This window comes from Cherax quadricarinatus, chromosome 68 (assembly GCF_038502225.1).
Source record: "Cherax quadricarinatus isolate ZL_2023a chromosome 68, ASM3850222v1, whole genome shotgun sequence".
NCBI lineage: Eukaryota > Metazoa > Arthropoda > Malacostraca > Decapoda > Parastacidae > Cherax > Cherax quadricarinatus.
The window spans coordinates 1,504,850-1,527,050 of NC_091359.1; the positions used below are offsets into that span (position 1 = coordinate 1,504,850).

General features: G+C 37.6%; 1 protein-coding gene across 1 annotated transcript; it reads left to right on the forward strand.

The window, feature by feature from the left end:
• The first annotated feature begins 400 nt into the window (after positions 1 to 400).
• On the forward strand, positions 401 to 21,924 carry Pdp (pyruvate dehydrogenase [acetyl-transferring]-phosphatase 1-like protein, mitochondrial). The gene is made up of 3 exons (XM_053789826.2): positions 401 to 727; positions 4,026 to 4,212; positions 9,222 to 21,924. The coding sequence occupies exons 1-3, from the start codon at positions 524 to 526 to the stop codon at positions 10,388 to 10,390; spliced, it is 1,560 nt and encodes a 519-aa protein (XP_053645801.1). The 5' UTR covers positions 401 to 523; the 3' UTR covers positions 10,391 to 21,924.
• Positions 21,925 to 22,201: the final 277 nt, after the last annotated feature.

A 22,201-nucleotide genomic window follows, 5' to 3' on the forward strand; every position in this document is an offset into this window, starting at 1 on the left:
CCGGATTTTTTTTCAGATTGTTCACGAACGATGTCTTACAAAGTGCCAGTTGTAGTCATAAAAGTAATTTATATTGATAATATGAAGGTATTTGTTTAAAATATAAGAAGACTGAAGATATGTGGAATTTAATATAGAACAAGGTTTTATAACAAAATAACATAATTTGGATTCATCTTCAGATTGTTCACGAACAATGTCTGGCAAAGTACCAATTACAGTGATAACAATATAATGTTTTACAGCACTGTGTGCTTCTAATATCCATAATCTAAAAGAAATTAATTGTTATTTAATGAATTATTAATTAATGCAAAATTACGTACAATAAAGGAGGGTTAAAATATATATTGTAATAATAGGTAAGATTGGTGAGGTTGGTGTTCCTGGGCGGCCACTTTCGTCTGCTGAGACTTGTAAACAAGACAAGACCGTCACCGTCAACACTAACCTCACTTATACTCATATTATCCCCTACCTACAGTATACCACAGTATATCTAATCCCTACTTGCAGCTACGTTATGGCCAGAGTGTTCTCCCGTCTGTACCAGAATGTAAGGCCGCTATCTCGCTGCTTAGGAAACAAGGTATTGTGTGTTGAGGGATTTCGTGGGAGGCGAGAAGTGTCTGGGTCAGTCTTCAGTTATCCAGGTCAAGTGTGTTGCTTCTCCAACACTTCTACACGATACAACGCCTTTCCTCGTCCTAAACTTTCACCACAAGAGGTAATACAACTGTGTGTTGCAGTGTCTTTAATTTTAGGGCAACCGGGGTTAATGAGTTCTTGAAAATTATATTATAAACCGACAGGTGCAGCAGTTGGGGGTCTTTATTGTTGAAATGTTTCTTCTACACAGTAGACTTCTTCAGTCAAATATAGAGTCAGTAGAACTAGCAGCTCCATGGAGGTGAACTCTTCTTCAGGTTAAGGGACTGACCACCTCAAATACTATTTTCTCCAAGGTTGATAGACTGATTATATCATCATTGCTTTGCTGCTACTCCAGCTGACTCAGTGTTTGACTGAAGAAGCCTGTTGTGTCAGTGAAACGTTTTAACAGTAAAGATAGTGTGTGATAAATGGTTTTAAAAACCGACAAGTTGAAGATTGAGATACTTATGCAATATGTGGGAATCTTTATTGAGGAAACGTTTCGCCACACAGTGGCTTCATCAGTCCAGTATAAAGCAGAAAGGTGTAAGGAGAGGAGTTTGAGGTAATCAGTCCCTCAGCCTGGAGTCGATGTGTTCAGTCCATCATTCTTGTAGAATGTACAGCAAAGGGCTGTAGAAGTGCCGTATATACTGTAGTCAGGTGAGGCGAGGCAGGAGGAGGCAGGATCATAGTGGAACCATCTACTAGTCTAAGTAGGTCTGGAGTTTACCTGGAGAGAGTTCCGGGGGTCAACGCCCCTGCGGGATCAGAGCCTGATCAACTAGGCTGTTACTGCTGGCTGCACGCAATCCAACATACGAGCCACAGCCCGGCTGGTCAGGTACCAACTTTAGGTGCTTGTCCAGTGCCTGCTTGAAGACTGCCAGGGGTCTGTTAGTAATCCCCCTTATGTATGCTGGGAGGCAGTTGAACAGTCTTTTTCCCCTGACACTTATTGCATTGTCTCTTAACGTGCTAGTGACACCCCTGCTTTTCATTGGGGGGATGTTGCATCGTCTGCCGAGTCTTTTGCTTTCGTAGTGAGTGATTTTCGTGTGCAAGTTCGGTACTAGTCCCTCTAGGATTTTCCAGGTGTATATAATCGTGTATCTCTCCTGCCTGCATTCCAGGGAGTACAGGTTCAGGAACTTCAAGCGCTTCCAGTAATTGAGGTGTTTTATCTCTGTTATGCACGCCGTGAAGGTTATCTGTACATTTTCTAGGTCAGCAATTTCACCTGCCTTGAAAGGCGTGGTTAGTGTGCAGCAATATTCCAGCCTAAATAGAACAAGCAACCTGAAGTGTGTCATCATGGCCTTGGCATCCCTAGTTTTGAAGGTTCTTGTTATCCATTCTGTCATTTTTCTAGCAGATGCGATTGATACAATGTTATGGTCCTTGAAGGTGAGATCCTCCGACATGATCACTCCCAGACCTTCGTCCAAAGGTTGCACGAGTTTTGAAGAATTCTTTGTATCAAGATCCCATAATGCTGCAGTGCCTGACAGATGTGATAAATGGTTTAAAAAAACGAAAAGTTGAAGATTGAGACAGTTATGCACCATATGGGAATCTTTATTGAGGAAATGTTTTGCCACACAGTGGTGAAAGATAGTAGGTGACTTGGACCTGCCTAGCATGGGCCAGTAGGCCTACTGCAGTGCTCTTTCCTTCTTATGTTCTTACACCCAGCTGTTGCACTTGTCTTACTCATCAATAACTTACCTCTGTATCACCCAACCCAGGAATGGAATCTTGGTATTTTTTATTACATGGAAGATATATAACACATGTACCAACAAGTTGATGAATAAACCACATAGGTAGGATATGGTATAAACTGTGAATTAATGATTTAGATAATCTACAAGTTGATAAATGGTATAAAATACTGACAAATGTGAAATAATGTGTGCATTATCATATTTTATTGAGGAAACTTTTTTTTTTGTCATGCATGGTTCCTTCAGTCATAGAGAGATAACCACAGGCATGGTTTATATAGCAGTAAAATTGAGGTGCAGATAGGTTGGATCAATATAGTTGTAAGGCAGGATTTAGAGTGGACTGACATAGGCCAATAGACCCACTGCAGTACTCCAAAACTCCAACTTACTTTAAATTCCACAGTAGTCTAGAAATAGGAGTTTTAAAGCACTGCAGTGGGCCTACTGGCCCATGCCAGCTATGTCCCACTATCCTTCTGCCTTACAGCTGTACTGATGTATTGATCCCACCTCTGCACCTCGTTTCTACTGCTATATATTCTTTGCATTTTATCTCCAGGATTGAAAAAGCCATTCATGGTGAAACATTAATATCACTTGTGTCTTGTCTTACAAGATACATGCAATCCCTGGGCATCTTTATTGGTGAAACATTTTTGCCTTCACAGTAGGCTTTATCAGTGTAATACAGAAGCATGAAGATGGAGATATAGTGGAGCCAGAGGAGAGGTACAGCAGTTGAAGTTATAGTTACACATGGGCAGGACCAACTAGTGGAGGTAGGTCATGCCCATAAGGTGAGCCAGAGGTTAGCAGTAGTAATGAAGAAGATATCCTCTGAATATCAAAATGGTATACAATACCTACAGGTTGGTAAGTAAGACATAGACAACAGTTAGGCTTCTTTATTCCGAAATGTTTTGCCTACACACTAGGCTTCTTCAGCCGAGTACAGAAAGTAGACAGGAGGAGTAGAGATATGAAGATGATGTAATCAGTCCACCCCCCTCGAAGACGTAGATTTGAGATTGTCACTCCATCAGCCTGGAGAAGCGTTCTGTTCCACAGGCTGAGGGACTGACAACCTCAAATCTACATCTCCAAGGGTTATGGACCTATTACATCATCTTCACATCTCCACTGCTCCTGCCTACTTTCTGTACTCAATTGAAGAAGCCTACTGTGTAGGCGAAACGTTTCGGAATAAAGATGCCTGTGTCTTACTTACCAAGATATCCTCTGTACCAAGATTCTATGAGTGTGACTGTGTCTGGCAGCACCCTGGAATCTTGGTACAGAGGATATCTTCAACTCTGTTGTTAACTTCTAGCCCATCTTACTAACATGACTAACTTCCCCTAGTAGGTCTTGCCTTCCATGTGATGATACACCTCTACTCTGGCTGTTCGTAAGTAAATCTCCATCCTCATGCCTTTGTATTAGATTGAAAAAGTGCAGACAAAACATCTTGCCAGTAAAAATATACTTGGGTGTTGCGTATGCCATTCATCAACCTGGTCCTTTTGGTTGCTATTCAACTGCTCTATTATTGAACTACTATATAGCGGACTCTTGTTAGTATTATTTATTTCCTTAAAATAGAGTAAGAAATTTCACTTTTCAGCAATTTTTTGTCAACAGGTGACTCAGATTCTGCGTCAGAATGAAGGAGTGGTCCAAGTGAGTGGTGGTGGAGATCAAGAATGGACATCACAAGATATAATGCCTGCTGCAACCTACTCAATAGATTCTGTAGATTCTAATCAACTTGCATCTAATTCTCCAATAGAAGACAAGCTAGCAGTTGCCCGATGTCTTCACACCACTGGTCAGTTCTAAGGTGTAGCATTTTTGTTGTGAGTTTACTCTCTCAGTTTCCAGGCACCTACTCTCTCTTTTACAATATTATTTTGTAAGGGCATATTTTGCTAAAGTTTACTGTATGTTTTTTTTTTCTCAACAAGTCAGCCATCTCCCACTGAGGCAGGGTGACCCAAAAAGAAAGAAAATCCCCAAAAAGAAAATACTTTCATTGTCGTTCAACGCTTTCACCTCACTCATACATAATCACTGTTTTTGCAGAGGTGCCCAGATACAACAGTTTAGAAGCATATATAAAGATATATAACATATCCCTCCAAACTGCCAGTATCCCAAACCCCTCCTTTAAAGTGCAGGCATTGTACTTTCCATTTCCAGTACTCGAGTCCGGCTATGTAATAATAACCAGTGTCCCTGAATCCCTTCACTAGATATTACCCTGCTCACTCTCCAACAACTCGTCAGGTCCCAAAAACCGTTAGTCTCCATTCACTTCTATCTAACACGCTCACGCATGCTTGCTGGAAGTCTAAGCTCCTTGCCCACAAAACCTCCTTTACCCCCTCCCTCCATCCTTTTCGAGGATGACCCCTACCCCGCCTTCCTTCCCATACAGATTTATATGCTCTCCATGTCATTCTACCTTGATCCATTCTTTCTAAATGACCAAACCATCTCAACTACCCCTCTTCAGCCCTCTGACTAATACTTTTATTAACTCCACACCATCTCATAATTTCCACACTCTGAATTTTCTGCATAATATTTACACCACACATTGCCCTTAGACAGAACAACTCCACTGCCTCCAACAACCTCCTCACTGCAGCATTTACACCCCAAGCTTCACACCCATAAAAGAGTGTTGGCACCACTATACTTTCATACATTTTATTATTTTCCTCCATAGATAACGCTTTTTGTCTCCACATATACCTCAACACACCGCTCACCTTTTTTCCTTCATCATTTCTGTAGTTAACCCCATCCTTCATAAACCCATCCGCTGACATGTCAACTCCCAGTTATCTAAAAACATTCACTTCTTCCATACTCCCTCTCTCCAATGTAATATCCAATTTTTCTTTATCTGAGTCATTGGATACTCTCATCACCTTACTCTTATCTATGTTCACTTTCAACTTTCTACCTTTACACACCCTCCCAAACTTGTGCACTAACTTTTACAACTTTTCTTTAGAATCTCCCATAAGCACAGTATCATTAGCAGAAAGTAACTGTGTCAACTCCCATTTTGTATTTGATTCCCCATAATTTAATCCCACCCCTCTCCCCAATACCCTAGCATTTACTTCTTTTACAACCCCATCTATAAATATATTAAACAACCATGGTGACATTGCACATCCCTGTCTAAGACCTACTTTTACCGGGAGGTAATCTCCCTCTCTTCTACACACCCTAACCTGAGCCTCGCTATCCTCATAAAAACTCTTTACAGCATTTAGTAACTTACTACCTATTCCATATACTTGCAACATCTGCCACATTTCTCCCCTATCCACTCTATCATATGCCTTTTCTTAATCCATAAATGCAGTAAAAACTTCCCTACCTTTATCTAAAAACTGTTCACATATATGCTTCAATGTAAACACCTGATCTACATATCCCCTACCCACTCTAAAGCCTCCTTGCTCATCCACAATCCTACTCTCTGTCTTACCTCTAATTCTTTCAATAATAACCCTACCATACACTTTTACAATCTCTTTTGTTCCCCTTCCCTTTATATAAAGGAACTATACATGCTCTCTGCCAATCCTTAGGTACCTTTCCCTCTTTCATACATTTATTAAACAAAAATACCAACCACTCCAACACTATATCTGCCCCTTCTTTTAACATTTCTGTTGTGATCCCATCAGTTCCAGCTGCTTTACCCCCTTTCATTCTACGTAATGCCTCATGCATCTCCCCCACACTCACATCCTGCTCTTTTTCACTCCTAAAAGATGTTATACCTCCCTGCCCAGTACATGAAATTACTGCCTCCCTTTCTTCATCAACATTTAAAAGTTCCTCAAAATATTCCCGCTATCTACCCAATACCTCCATCTCCCCACCTACTAACTCCCCTACTCTGTTTTTAACTGACAAATCCATTCATTCCCTAGGCTTTCTTAACTTGTTTATCTCACTCCAAATTTTTTTCTTATTTTCATCATAATTTCTTGACAGTACCTCTCCCACTCTATCATCTGCTCTCCTTTTGCACACACTCACCAATCTCTTCATCTTTCTTTTACTCTCCATATACTCTGCTCATCTTGTAACACTTCTGTTTTGCAAAAACCTCTCATAAGCTACCTTTTTCTCTTTTATCACACCCTTTACTTCATCATTCCACCAATCATTCCTCTTTCCTCCTGCACCCACCCTCCTATAGCCACAAACTTCTGCCCCACATTCTAATGCTGCATTTTTAAAACCATTCCAACCCTCTTCAACTCCCCCACTACTCATACTTGCACTAGCCCACCTTTCTGCCAATAGTTGCTTATATCTCACCCTAACATCCACTTTCACCTTTTTCTTACTTGTTGCCATTTTCCTTTTGTCTCATCTACCTCTTACTCTAACTGTAGCTACAAGTAAATGATGATCTGATATATCAGTTGCCCCTCTATAAACATATACATCCTAAAGCCTACCCATCAACCTTTTATCTACAAATACATAATCTAACAAACTACTTTCATTAAGTGCTATATCATACCTTGTAACAACCTGTCGGTATTTTATACCATTTTAATGTTCACTCTGTCAGACACTGCAACACAAGGGTATCTTGGTACAGACCTGAAATCAACTTGGACAACTTCTACTAGTGAGAATGGCTGAATTTGAGAGGGACCTGACCTCCCAACGACTACATTCTTACCTCTACTAGTGGCCTACATCTCGCCTCCTGGCGTTATATAAGGCTCCATCCTGTCACTTCAACTCCATATTGTTTCAGACTATGGAACAATACTCTTCTCCAGACTGAGGGACTGACCACCTCAAAACTTCAAGGGTGATGGACTGATTACATCGTCTTCAAGTATCTTCTTCTTCTATCAACTTTTCTGTACTCAACTGAAGAAGCCTACTGTGTAGGCAAAACATTTCGAAATAAAGATACCTAACTGTTGCATATGTGTCTTACCTAACAGCCTGTCGGTATTTTATACCATTTTAATGTTCACTCATCATACCTTGTATATTTATTTATCCTCTTTTTATAAAATATGTATTACTTATTGCTGTAGGTAGTAGGTTGGTAGGCAGCAACTGCCCAGCGAGGTACTACCGTCCTGCCAAGTGAGTGTAAAACGAAAGCCTGCAATTGTTTTACATGATGGTAGGATTGCTGGTGTCCTTTTTTCTGTTTCATAAACATGCAAGATTTCAGGTACATCTTGCTACTTCTACTTACACTTAGGTCACACTGCACATACATGTACAAGCATATATATACATACCCCTCTGGGTTTTCTTCTATTTTCTTTCTAGTTCTTGTTTATTTCCTCTTATCTCCATGGGGAAGTGGATCCGAATTCTTCCTCCATAAGCCATGTGTGTTGTAAGAGACGACTAAAATGACAGGAGCATGGAGCTAGTAACCCCTTCTCCTGTATATATTACTAAATGTAAAAGGAGAAGCTTTCGTTTTTCCTTTTGGGCCACCCCGCCTCGGTAGGATACGGCCAATGTGTTGAAAGAAAGATTACTTATTGCCAAACCTCTTTCTACACATAGCTTTATTAAAGACTCCCCATTTTCATTTACCCCTGGCACCCCAAATTTTCCTACTACTTCCTCTACAACAATTTTACCCAATTTAGCATTGAAATACCCAACCACAAGTACGTACTTTCACACATGGTTCAAAATTCCCCACGCACTCACTCAACATTTCCCAAAATCTCTCTCTCTCCTCTACACTTCTCTCTTTTCCAGGTGCATAAATGCTTAATATAACCCACTTTTTACATCCAACCCTTATTTTACTCCATATAATCCTTGAATTAATACATTTATATTCTCTCTTTTCCTGCCATAACTTATCCTTCAACATTATTGCTACTCCTGTAGCTCTAACTCTATTTGAAACCCCTTACCTAATCTCATTTATTTCTCCCCACTGAAACTCTCTGAAACACTCTGTATGTTTTTTTTGTTTTTTTTTTTTTCAACAAGTCGGCCGTCTCCCACCGAGGCAGGGTGACCCAAAAAAGAAAGAAAGTCCCCAAAAAGAAAATACTTTCATCATCATTCAACACTTTCACCACACTCACACATTATCACTGCTTTTGCAGAGGTGCCCAGAATACAACAGTTTAGAAGCATATACGTATAAAGATACACAACATATCCCTCCAAACTCTGTATGTATAAACATAAAAGGAGAATGATGGATAGAATGAACTTGCTTCCAGAGATCAAAGCTTTCATTAAGATATTCTCTAGGATACGTTTCTGAAAAGGAGGAGGAAGTGTGTTAATTTTGTCGAAGACGAACAAACCAGGCACTAGATTCAGAACTATTGTTTACATTATGTATATCTATTTTAGCTTAGTCTCTTTGGGGGTCTTAGTATTAACTAAAGAAAAAATAAATTATTTGAAAAGAAAAAAAAAATAGCACCAAGACATTAGAAATAAATAACTAGTGATGGGATACCTACTGATACCAGTACTTAGGCACACCACTACAAATAATATAATCAAACCTAATGACATATTGTACACACATGGAAATCTGCTAAATGAAGAGGGGACAACAAGTGTAATAAGGAGACCTGCCTATACATCACATGCTGTCATGAAAATCAAGCCAAGAATCCCTTCAGTTGTGCATCAAGTGTGCTACTGTTGAATTATGGGTATTGGAAAATTGGGTCTCAATATTGTTATATTAAAAAGGCTTTTTCAAGTCATTAGTAAGCAGTGTAGTCTTATGAAACATTGACATTCAGTTTTTTATTTAATATTTATTTACTTTTTCAGGTTACCTGTTTGGTGTGTTTGATGGCCATGGAGGTCCAGAATGTAGCCAGGTGGTGGCCAAGCGATTGTTTGATTATATTGCTGCTTCGCTGTTACCTCGTGCAGAGTTGCGTCGTGTTGTGTCTGAGTGGAAGGCTGGCTGTCGTGTCCCCCTCATCATGGTTTATAATGACCCATCAAAATTTGTCTCAGGACTACAGGAGATCTACGATGCATCCTTGTTGAGCTATTGTGAAAATTTACTGGCCTCTGTTTCTCAGGATTTTAGTATGGAAGAGGCACTAATGGGTGCATTTATTCAACTGGATAATGATTTAGGCCATGAGGTTGTGGAAAATCAAAATTCCTCCATGTTAGAGCCCCTGCTCCGTGTGGCCCTGTCAGGGTCTGTGGCATGTGTAGCACATGTTGATGGTCCTCACCTCCATGTTGCCAATGCAGGAGATTGTGGGGCTGTGCTAGGAATGCAAAGACAAAGTGCAGGAGGTGGCTGGCAAGCTCTTCGTCTTACAAATGACCACTCTTGGGAAAATCAATCTGAGGTAGACCGGGTACTGTCGGAACATCCACCAATAGAAGCAGAATATGTGGTAAGAAACCAGAGATTATTAGGAATGCTTATGCCCTTCAGAGCCTTTGGAGATTTTCGTTTTAAATGGGACCGGGATACGCAGATCAGAATAATACAGCGTTACGCAGGACCTGATAATATAATTCCTCATTGCTTGACACCGCCATATCTCACTGCTGTACCAGAGGTGACTTATCATCGCCTGCGTCCTCACGACAGGTTTTTATTGATGGCTTCAGACGGTCTTTGGGAATGTATGAGTGCTTTAAATTCTGTGAATTTGGTTGGAGAGTACATGAGTGGCCGTCAGACCCTCCAGCCAGTGCGATTCCCAAGGCAAATTATTACCTTAAGGGAGATTGCTCAGTTGTTAGAACAGCGACAGAAAGGTTTGTCTCTCAAGCCTGTTGATACCAATGCATCTACACATTTAATACGCCATGCCCTGGGAGGATCTGATGCAGGCTTGGACCATTCACGTCTCTCACATTCGCTCACTCTTCCACCGGAGGTCCGACGTTACTTCAGGGATGATATATCCATTCATGTAATATTCTTTGACTCTAACTTTTTAAGAGTATGCCCTGTAGAAATTTAGGCCATAAATTTGTATATTTATATTTTATTTTGTAGTGTATTACAGTACTAACTTTTCTTATAAATTGTGCAGTATTTTCACAATGCTTAAAGATCCTTTGCAATATGATTGAGAAGTAATAGTTAAGGAATTTAAGACACTACCAACTACAACCCATAATATGGGTAACATCGGTGCTATTTAATAATACTGAATATATATTTAAGTTTGTCAGGGGTACAGCTCACCTTATTTTGATAAGTCTATCAACAATGAAGTGAAGATTTTAAAATTTTAAGTATAACTTGAGTGAAGTACTGTGCATGGTATATCTTATGTTCTTATCTCAAGTTATGAATCACATTGTATTGGTTTGATGAATCACAAATCAAGTATGTACTGTTATTAAGAGTAACTTAATAGTCTTCACACTACATCATTATGGGATGTATTTGGGTTTAGACATAATTTGTTTGCAAAGTTTACTTAATGAAAGAACAAAAAGGCACAATACTGTAAGTGGAACAATACACAAATAACCCCCACAGAGGAGAAATGTCATGTTTCTTTCTCCTGTGTGTGGGTTATTTGTGTATTTTACTCAGCATGCTTGCTGGCAGATTGGATGGTGCTTGTTATTACAATATTGCTACTAAGCAAGTTAATGAAGTATTGAAAAGCTGCAGCTGCCACTTGCCAGTGAAATAATTTCCTATATAATTTGGTAGTTAGCTATCAGTTTAGATAATGTTTGCCTTTTGTTTGACGAGAAAGGGTTCTGTATGCCTTACTGGGTTTGATTAATTCCTCAGAATGCATTTTGCTCTATTAAAAAATAGAGATTATAGTGCTGAAAGTTATAGACAACTATTTCCTCTCCTTGCACAGCTCATTATTAGTAATGAATAGTCATTAAGACTCATTTCTCAGTAGGTAACTCCAAATGACATGAACCAAGCCAGCCCACTTTGAGAAAAGTTCTCACCTGTCACAGTTGAAAATATGACCAGGCAGAGTATATCACAAGTGAGGGAAATTGGAATCATACAAATTAAACTGGGTTTCTTAATTTTTAAAAGTGTAATTGGGCAGCACCTCTTATTGGGCTATGAATTTTAAGTAATGAATCTACATGCTAACCTTCATGACTACAATCACTGTAGGAAATTGGTCTACAGCAATAGATAAAGGCATCAGAGATGTCATGCTTGACAGGTACACTTTGATCATAGCCCTCTGCCTTTCCCAGATCCTTAATGAAAGGTTTTTATACCTTGTGAGCATATGAATTTCACATTTAACACATACATGAATAGACAAAAAAGTGTGTACAGCAGATGATTATTGATCTGTATTTAACAAATCTCATGATCAATGAGTACCTAGATGAAAAAAGGATTATCATTATTAAGCAAGGTCACTCTCCGATACTTTTATGTAAATTACCCTTTAAAATCAGAGTTCCTGGTACAACTTTGCAAGAATTGTCAGGTCATATTTAATCCTACATCTTTTGATTGAATTTCCCCTTCATTAGAGAGCACATTATTTTGATTTCAGACCCAATCTTCAGTGCTCAAAAATGCTTACTCTGCCCACCCTCCTCTTTGATAATTTTACTTCTAATGCAGATGTTTAGCATTTTTATTTTTTTTACATACTGTAATCATAAAATTAATAGTAACAATAATTAATAATATTGATTTTCTATGATTTCTGGAGTGACACCAATTTGTTATCCACTTACGGCACTGTCTTTGGGCACTACTATGTGGCAACCTTTTTTTTTTTTTATGTGGAGTTGTAAAAACCTACATCTGGTAGGTAAGTGTATGCTTAACTGATTAATGAGTCATCATCTGACAAAGGTTGGCATCAGGAGACATTCTCCTGAAGAACAGTCTGTAACCACCAAAGATTTACTGCATCACTTGTTACTTCCACTTTCTTTTTTGCCTACACCCTTCCCTTAATGCCTGTTCTGTCTCTTTCACCTCTACAAACAGACATCTTTTTACATTTTCTCATTAAAGATACAGTACAGGTCGGCCATCACTAATCCAGCATCATTGCGACCTGTAGTGTGCTGGATTAGTGAGTTTGCCAGATTACAGAGTGGCCAGGTTTGAATACACTTAATTAACCCATCAACAGAGACTCTTTCTGCTACATCTTCCTCATTTTCATCACTGCTTTCTCTTCCACTGGTTGCTGCTGTGGATTTACAACTTTTTTTTTTTTTTTTTTTTTTTCAACAAGTCGGCCGTTTCCCACCGAGGCAGGGTGACCCAAAAAAAAGAAAGAAAATCCCCAAAAAGAAAATACTTTCATCATCATTCAACACTTTCACCACACTCGCACATTATCACTGTTTTTGCAGAGGTGCTCAGAATACAACTATCTGCACAATTTCTGAGTATAATGATGAAATTTGAGTTAGTGTAATGATTTGAGTCAGTATAATGATGAAATTTGAAATTATGCTAGCTGAAATTAGTGCCGGATTACCGATGGAGCCAGATTAGTGATGGCCTACCTGTATTCTTCTTTCAATTGTATCAAATTATTACTGTATACTGTACAGGTATATGAAAGTCTTCCAGTTGGGTTGTTTACCTCTGAACCCACTAGTACAGGTCTCCCCAAGTCAAGGTAATGATCATGATAATAGTTTATATTCATATTTTTTGGAGCAGTAGTTGTTAATGACAATTTGCATGTACAGTAAACCCTTGATGTAATAGATTGATATGGAAAGTGTGTGGCTGGTAATGGTGATTGTGGTGGATAGAAACTATATCATTTTGTTGTGGTTGTAACAATGAACAATTCTGTAACCAATAGACATTATCTGTTGGTCATATATTTTTGTTAGCAAAAAAAAACAAAAAACAAGGAATGTAGAATTTTTATTTTAATATGTTTTGAACTTGAAAATGTATAGTAATTTTTTATGTTTCTTTGAAAAATGTTTTTGTGTAATTCAGAGGCAAATTGTATTGTAGGGGTCTATCACAGCACTATTCCTGTACTATTTTTGTCTATTAGTTTATTTTGCAGGGGAACAAGCCCTAGCTCTTGGCCCCGACTAAAATTAACTTCATCGTACAGTATTGACCTTTGAACCTCTGTTGTCTGGGTCATTACAATTCCTCACTTTCCATTGAGAAAGTGTTTTTGGATGTTCCTGTGACTGTGTTGGTGTGTAGCTCCCAGCTATTCTCTTCTAGTTCCTCCTCAGGTAAAGAGATATTTGTGTCTGTTTTTTCTATGCTCTTTTGTTTATGAAAGCCTGGTTGGTGCAGTTATTGTCTTGTTGGGTTTTCATAGTAGCTCCTGCATGTATGCATCCTTGGAAAAAAAATTGCAGTTCACTATTAGTGAGACTGCCCAGTATGCAAAAATTAACACAAATTTCCCTTTTGTATGCAACAGCTTTCATATTGCATATTTGAATAAACGAGTACAACATAAAGGCAATTTACCAGATTGTGCATTTTAGAGAATTAAATGCTAGCAATTTGTAAATTGTTGCTGGGTATTTATATTTAGTACTGTATTCTGTTTATCATCACTTTACACTAATAGCTTCATGGACTAGCAGTGTTGGTTTCTGACCTTTTGAACCCTATTATTTCTAATCTTTAAACTGTATACCAATTTTTCCTCCACTTCTACATCCAGTTTATTTCACGTTCATACTACCCTGAGATTGAAAAGCATTTTCTTACCTGCAACTCGTCTGTGTTTTTTCATGTATGTCCCCTTACTCTATATCCTCACATTGCAGTTTATCCTATTTGAGTTTACAGGGATTCATCTCTAGCTCCTGGAGATGACATTCATTTGATTCCTCAGGAATTTTTTTTTTTTTTTTTTTTTTTAAACATGCTGACTGTCTCTCACCAAGGCAGGGTGACCTAAAAAAGAAATAAATACTTTCACCATCATTCACACATCACTGTCTTTACAGAGGCGTGCAGTTACGACAGTTCAGTAAAATAAAATAATGAAATTCGCCCTATTGCAGGGGGACAAATTTCATGCCCGTTTTATTTACAGTTCAAAATAAGTATGTATTTTATATGACCTTGTGGGTTTAGTGCTTCATTTTGATCATAATAATAATGTAGTTTATGAGAGATTTTGAGTGCATGTGTATGCAAAAATAATTTATTGGGGAAGATGGATGATTAGTCATAGCCTTAAGTGGTCACTGTTCTTCCAGTTATATATAGTGGTATATATAAGGGGAATATTGAACCAAAATTTGGTTTGTATCCTTCCTAGGAAGATTTTAGTAATTTTCGTTTGAAACCTTTTATTTCTTCTGACTTTTGTTTTCAGGTCTCCCCCCTCCTTTTGAGAGGAGGGAATATATTGATGCTGGTGAAGAGTTCTTGATCCAAGGAAGTGGCACTAGCTTCCTGTTCCTTGGGTCAGTCCTAATTACCTTCCATACCTCAGGCACTATATAACTCTTAGGGTTTTAGGGTTCCCTCATGAATGTAATAATAATGTACAGTATATTGTAACCATTGCTTATTTGTTTTATTTCTTTTTAGACATTGGTACATTCTTTCTTTCAACACACCAGCCGTATCCAACCGAGGCGGGGTGGCCCAAAAGGAAAAACAAAAGTTTCTCCTTTTAAATTTAGTAATATATACAGGAGAAGAGGTTACTAGCCCCTTGCTCCCGACATTGGTACATATATACTGTATTAGTGGCTTCTCTCTTCAACACATTATAAGCTTCCTTATCAAATTGACTTAGTCCAGGAGACTTCATAGTTTAACCATACATCAAGCTGTATTAGGAAAGTTGGAATGGATTAAGATTTCTTAAGTCTTTAGATGATATTTATGATGTATTCTTTGTAGTAGGTGAGTGTCAAGGCAGTGCTTCTCATCCTGTGTGCATGAGTGTGTCGATACTTGTGTTTGATAGTATTGCATCACCTAGAGCTCTGCCTCTTCACTCCAAGGGCTTGCTCATGCTGTATTTGTTCAATTCTCACATAGAATTAATCTCTGGCAGTCATTATGGTTTATAGTGGCAGCTCGGATTTTCAATCTTTACCAGACAGCATTCTGCATTGTGGTATGGTAGGCTTCTTGTAACAGTGAATAAAAGAGATTTCTAACTTGAAATATTTTATGCAAACTTTTATATGGTAATGTGATCAAATTTGATATTGTGAAACTATTGAAAAATTAAAATGTCAGTTGTAGGCAGCTTTATATAGACTTTTTGTACTTATAAAATTTTCTTACTTAGAAATTCTGTAATGCAAGAGAAAGAACTTGGCTATTTTCATGTCAACTTTGCAGTTATGTTTGCCAGCTTTTGTTGTACATATTTTTTTATGTGCAGAATGATGAAATTTCATTATATTTTGTACATAAGAGGTCAGAATGTGTTGGATTGTGTCACTATGTCGTGGTTATGATATTATAGTATTTAGCAACACCTGAGGATTCACTTCTCCAGGGAAAGCAGTGTAATATAGTTGTGTAAATTTTTATGCCAGTTTCTTGATTTCCACCAAAACTAAAATAGCAACTTAATCTAACCTTGCTAAAATTTGCATAATGTACAGTAAATTACCATAACTTACCTCAGTTACCAAAGAATATGCATGACTATATTTCATTTTTCATGGAGAAAATTTTAGTGATCCCATATTTAAAAACCTCTTTATTTTCTTCTCTCTCTGTCTTGTTACTGTCAGTGTTTAACACATGTGGTAAGATTACTAGAAACATTGCTGTGTAAAACACTGATTAGTACATAACTCCTTGGCACCCAGTGTACTTTTATATTTATATTTTGAAACCATTAAAACTAAATAACATAAGCTTTCCTTTTTCAAGATAATATTTGATGATAATACTCTCTTTGCCCTAATCAAACCATATGACACACTAAAAATTATTAATATCCAATAGGTTTGCTAACCAAAGTACAAGATTATAGAGGTTGCAGATATATTTGTATATACTGTATGTCATCCCTTTTAAATTTTAACTTAGATATTTATAGTTATTATGTCTGCATATCAGATATCTACATCTTTAATTGTATTAACTGCTGTATTTACTCAATTTTGGTAAGTGTATAATAGTTTTAAGACATTCCAGGATTTGACTATCGAGCAGCTGGAGCATCATCTGCATGTCAGCTGTGTTTTGCTATGTTATCAATAATTTCAGGCTATCTAATTAAAAATAATTATATTTACAGTGCTCTTTGTAAAGTTAATATCTGCAGACATGATTAAGAAATGCAAGTCACTGTATTTGTCACATAGTGTCTGTATAGGGCAAGTCTTTCTTTTAAGACATAATTTTAGTTTAGTACTGTACAACATTTGCACTGGTTTTCTGGAGGGTCATAAAGTCTAGAGCCATAGTGCGCTCTAGTTATAAATCATGCAGAAGTTATTAGATGAACTTCTTATTGTTTTAAATGTGCCAGTGGTCCATTAAAGGCTCTTGAACAGTTTAGTTGATGTGATAACTCCTTGATACATTAAAGTTTTCAGACTTCGTGGCCCTGTTCTTGTCTTATTGTTGGTATTTCAGCACATTTATGTGAATTTTATATAGGTCAAATTAATGGCATCATTAGATTTCCATTTGTAATACTGTAATCTTTGGGAATTTATAAGAATTCATCTTGTATAGGTTACTAAAGTGTTACCATTTGTTTAGGTGTGGAAAGATCATGGGGTGTACCCTCAAGGGTGGTGCCTGGATGCCAGTGAAGGGTACTTGATTCAAGCAAGTGGATACGTCTTCTTCCCTTTCCTTGGATTGAACCTGATTGTTTCCATTTCCATATGTGCTGGGTTACTCCTATTAGTTACGCTCTACCCCATGATTATAATGGTGAAGTGTCTTGTAGGTTAGTAAGAGCATTATGCTCACAACTAATGATTTTATTTTCCTGTAAACTTGCAAAAATTGTTAGCCCATCTTCATGAACATGATACATTAATGATAAACTAAAAATCAGTATTGACATTAGATAATTAATATGCAGCAATTCATTGATAAGTAATAAGTTATTGTTTGTTAATATAAATATTGCCTTATAGGTGTACAGTATGTTTCATTACTGAATGACAAATACTCTATAAGGATTCTTCACTTTATGAAGTCTTAATTTGTGAAATAATATGAAATTTATTCATTCAGTGCATGGCTAATTCTGTTTTGATAATTTCTACCTGTACACTCACTTTTACTTTAACCTGTAGCAAATTTTGCTCCTAATGTGTCCTCCTTGATGAAGGAAGGTCTTTCATCTCCCTCCAATTCCCAGACTTCATCAGATTTTGTACTGTCAACCAATGATATGTAGTGTTCTGATCTAGCTCTAGTGTATTCATATCTATTACACATATACAGATACTTAAAAATTAACCCACAAATATATATATGCTTTACAACATTTCATACTTTTTCATTGCTTTCATGCATACTCTTTGCTAATTTGTGTTTTCTTAAGGCTTAGGGTTGAGATTATCTCTGGAGCATATCTTGATTTGGAAAACTGTGGGTAAGAGATGATCCCTACTACAAATATTCTATTTACACATATGTACAGTAGATACATTTTTTTTTTTTTCAACAAGTCGGCCGTCTCCCACCGAGGCAGGGTGACCCAAAAAAGAAAGAAAATCCCCAAAAAGAAAATACTTTCATCATCATTCAACACTTTCACCACACTCACACATTATCACTGTTTTTGCAGAGGTGCTCAGAATACAACAGTTTAGAAGCATATACGTATAAAGATACACAACATATCCCTCCAAACTGCCAATATCCCAAACCCCTCCTTCAAAGTGCAGGCATTGTACTTCCCATTTCCAGGACTCAAGTCCGACTATATGAAAATAACCAGTTTCCCTGAATCCCTTCACTAAATATTACCCTGCTCACACTCCAACAGATCGTCAGGTCCCAAGTACCATTCGTCTCCATTCACTCCTATCTAACACGCTCACGCACGCTTGCTGGAAGTCCAAGCCCCTCGCCCACAAAACCTCCTTTACCCCCTCTCTCCAACCCTTTCGAGGACGACCCCTACCCCGCCTTCCTTCCCCTATAGATTTATATGCTCTCCATGTCATTCTACTTTGATCCATTCTCTCTAAATGACCAAACCACCTCAACAACCCCTCTTCTGCCCTCTGACTAATACTTTTATTAACTCCACACCTTTTCCTAATTTCCACACTCCGAATTTTCTGCATAATATTTAAACCACACATTGCCCTTAGACAGGATACATGCATGACTTTAATTCACAGCCCATCTTGGGCTGTGAATTAAAATTAGTTAATCTTGAGAGCATTTGAAGTTTTTGCATGTGATGTGATGAAATTATTCTCCATATGTCCTGAAGAAGGGACTCTAAGAGCATAGCTTTACTCCTATGGCTACAAATAGGTACAATTTGTTGCAAATGGAGCTTGGAAGTTATGATTCTTTAATGGGATGGGTCACATGAAAACATACAACATCTTTTTAAGATAGGACTGTTGCAATCTTCCAAAAGGGGTGAAAATGGTTAGACCAGTTTCACTTGAAAAGTGAAATAGATTGTTGTGGTGCTGAAAGGTAGGAATGTATACTATACATCTGCACCAGCAACTCTATCCTGGCATCTTGACAGTACTCTTGCAGGCTCAGTAAGTATTAATGGCCTGGTACTGTATTATTGTATTAGTACGAGAGGTAAAATTTAGAGGAGTGGATTCCTCGGAATCTTGAGAAAAGTTTTATTCTGCTGGATCTTGCCAGCTGATGTGCACTTTTCCAAACTGCATTCATTCAAGTTTTGTAGTGACAGTGAGCATAGACACATAAGTGCATCAGCAAATTTATCTGATAAAATGTCCATAGGCCATAGCTTTCTTGAAGTCAAGATAGTGATCAGTGGTATCTATGGAGGCTATATTCCTCCCATCACAAAAAAGGTGGCTGCTTACTGAGTTGAGATCATCAGGATGCAAGTGGTGATTGCTGAAAGTATTTCCTTGTTGCCCATAACAAAAAACCCTAAGAATAATCAGTCATCAGCTGGCAATACCAACACAAGACTTTTAATAACTTGGGCATTTTTAACTAGTGAATGTGTTTGAATTAGTTGTATTAGTTCACAGTACAACTGATATGAAAAGTCATTGATGGTGCATGATTGTGCATGTGTGTCTTATTCCCACTTTAAAATAAGATGCCCAGAATGCTCACTTTATTAAATGAGTGAATGGTGTTAAAATTGAATGAATGAAGCTTAAATTGACTGTAATTATTCAGTCAGTATTGGGTTTTAGTAGTATCCCTTGTTTGCAGTACTCTACAGCATTGTACTCTATATAAATAGCATTCCGTCCAACTAAATGATTTTCTTTTTGTTATCCAGCCTACTGCAGGTCTCATGATGGTTGGATAATATGTAGCTGTAAGTAGGTGTGGGGGAGACTAGTAGTTATTTGTGCCTGAATTAGCTTAAGTTGAATATTTTGAGCAACTTTTAAGTGGCCTTATTTTATTCTGTAGTACTGTAGTACTCTTGTAATTCAAGAATGTGTATACAACATATGCAACACAGTTATCTTATGCACATGTATGGTAGAAGTAAGATTAGTCAGTAATGATGAGAGAGAGATATAGGGAGGACCTCTTTTTTTTATTTAATAAAATTGTATCACAAGGTACAGTAAAACAAAAAACAAATAGTTAAACACACTAATGCAGTCAAGTGTATTACATATAACTGCTGTATGATACATTTCTTCAGTTTGTATATTAGGTGTGCTGGAGGGCAGCCAAAGTTTTCTCAATGAAAGACCGTGGCGACAAAAATATGTTTTCTAAGACTTCAGGGCATTTATATTGTCAGGAGAAAGATTCTGTGACTGCTCTATAGAGCTGAGCAATTTCTTAATGGAAATGAGAGTTGAAAATGTACATATAGGGATTGAGCCACAGCAAATGTGTGCTGGTCAGATTACATACTGTATATGTCTGACGAGTTTGATCGAACTTGTGACAAAATTTTATTAGTATTCAGCATGATCACATGCAGTGTTCAAGGTAGCAGCATACAGTACTCTCTCATAACTAAAACACCAGCTACAGTATTCACAAAAGTTTTAATATTTAGTTGTATTGTAGCATATTTTCAGTCTCACAAGGACAGCGAGAAGTCCTGATGCCTTATTGGTAACAGAAAAACCCACTGGACCTTTTCTTCCAAACACTCCTGCCAGATAATCACCATAGATTTACAACTTGTTAGGTTCACTTTATCACTATTAATGTTTAAAAATTAATTTCCATTGTATAGCATGCATGCAGTTTTTCTGTAAATTGTATTATTAATAATATTTTTATAATGTAAAATGCTAAACTAATGGGAGCCATACAGTGTTTAGTAAAAGGTGAGACTCGGAAGGGAGGCTAGTTCTAGGAGATCAGAGGTCGAGGATAAGTACCAGACCTTGGTACAAAAGCAAAAAGATAGATTTAATGCAAGTACATTAAATCAGTTTTGGATTAAATTTTTTTTTTAACGTCGCCCATTTCCCACCAAGACAGAGAGACCCAAAAAATATTATGTAGAATCGTTAAGGTAGAATTTTCAAAGAAAAGTGCAGAGTAAGCATGTAAGGACATTAAAGGAGAGATTAGTGTATATAATTTGTTAAATGGGATAATCTATCAAAAGATGTTAAGTTGAGAGCATGACCTGGAAAATCTTGCAGAGTAATACTGAGTAATTTTCCATTAAGTCCAGTGTAACCAATGTTCAATTGCTAGATTTAATCTTATGTCAAAACTACTGTATACAAACCACTTGCAACAAGTGAGTTATAAAACTCTAGAGCAGCATGTAAGCTGCAAGTTCAAGCCTCACTTGTACAGTGGTTTGTTTGCAACCATGTCATTACAATTTCATGAGTATTGTATATAATCTGTGGTGAATAGCCCTATCTATGACCAAACTGATGGGGAGGAGAGACAAAGGTGGGTTTCTAGGTACAACAAAAGCCTTTCTGCTAACTGCTTTGCAGCAGTTTGCAAATAGAGCTAACATTGATGAAGAGTTATATTACCCTCAAACCAGGTCAAACTGATGAGTTGTAACAGAACGGTAAGTGTTGAAAGATGACTTCAAGCATAGGAACAAGTTAATCACCTGGTGCAGGAACCACAGACTGAAATGTTGCCAATAACAATGTACAAAGATACTCCAATAAGTGCAAACAGCATAGTATGCAGTTCGTCAGGATGAGTGGAAAAAACAAGTGTAGTTGACCTTTGTACAAGATTGAACTGAATAAAACAAAGACATAAATGTAGCCCCTCTGGAAGTTTTGGCAAAGTGTTGTCTGCTATGGCAATGAACTTAACATAGCAAGAGCAGAATTAGCCAAGGACAAGAACAGTCAGGTAAGTACTTTCCCACCAATTTCTGCACATATATTGGGTATAGTAAATTGTATTGTGTGTGATTACCTATTTGTAACTAAAGGAGCAGAATTAAGCTAGTCAGCATGCTAAAAAGTACCGAATTATGATTACTACTAAAGGTGTCATGTTTTAGCACACTCGTGGGAGTACAGTACAGTGGACCCCCGCCTTACGATATTATTTCATTCCAGAGGTCTGTTCGGGTGCCGTTTTAGACCGAATTTGTTCCCATAAGGAATACTGTGAATTAGATAAGTCCATTTCAGGCCCCCAAAAATACACGTACAAAAGCACTTACAAAAATACACTTAAATAATTGGTCGCGTTGGGAGCTGATCGT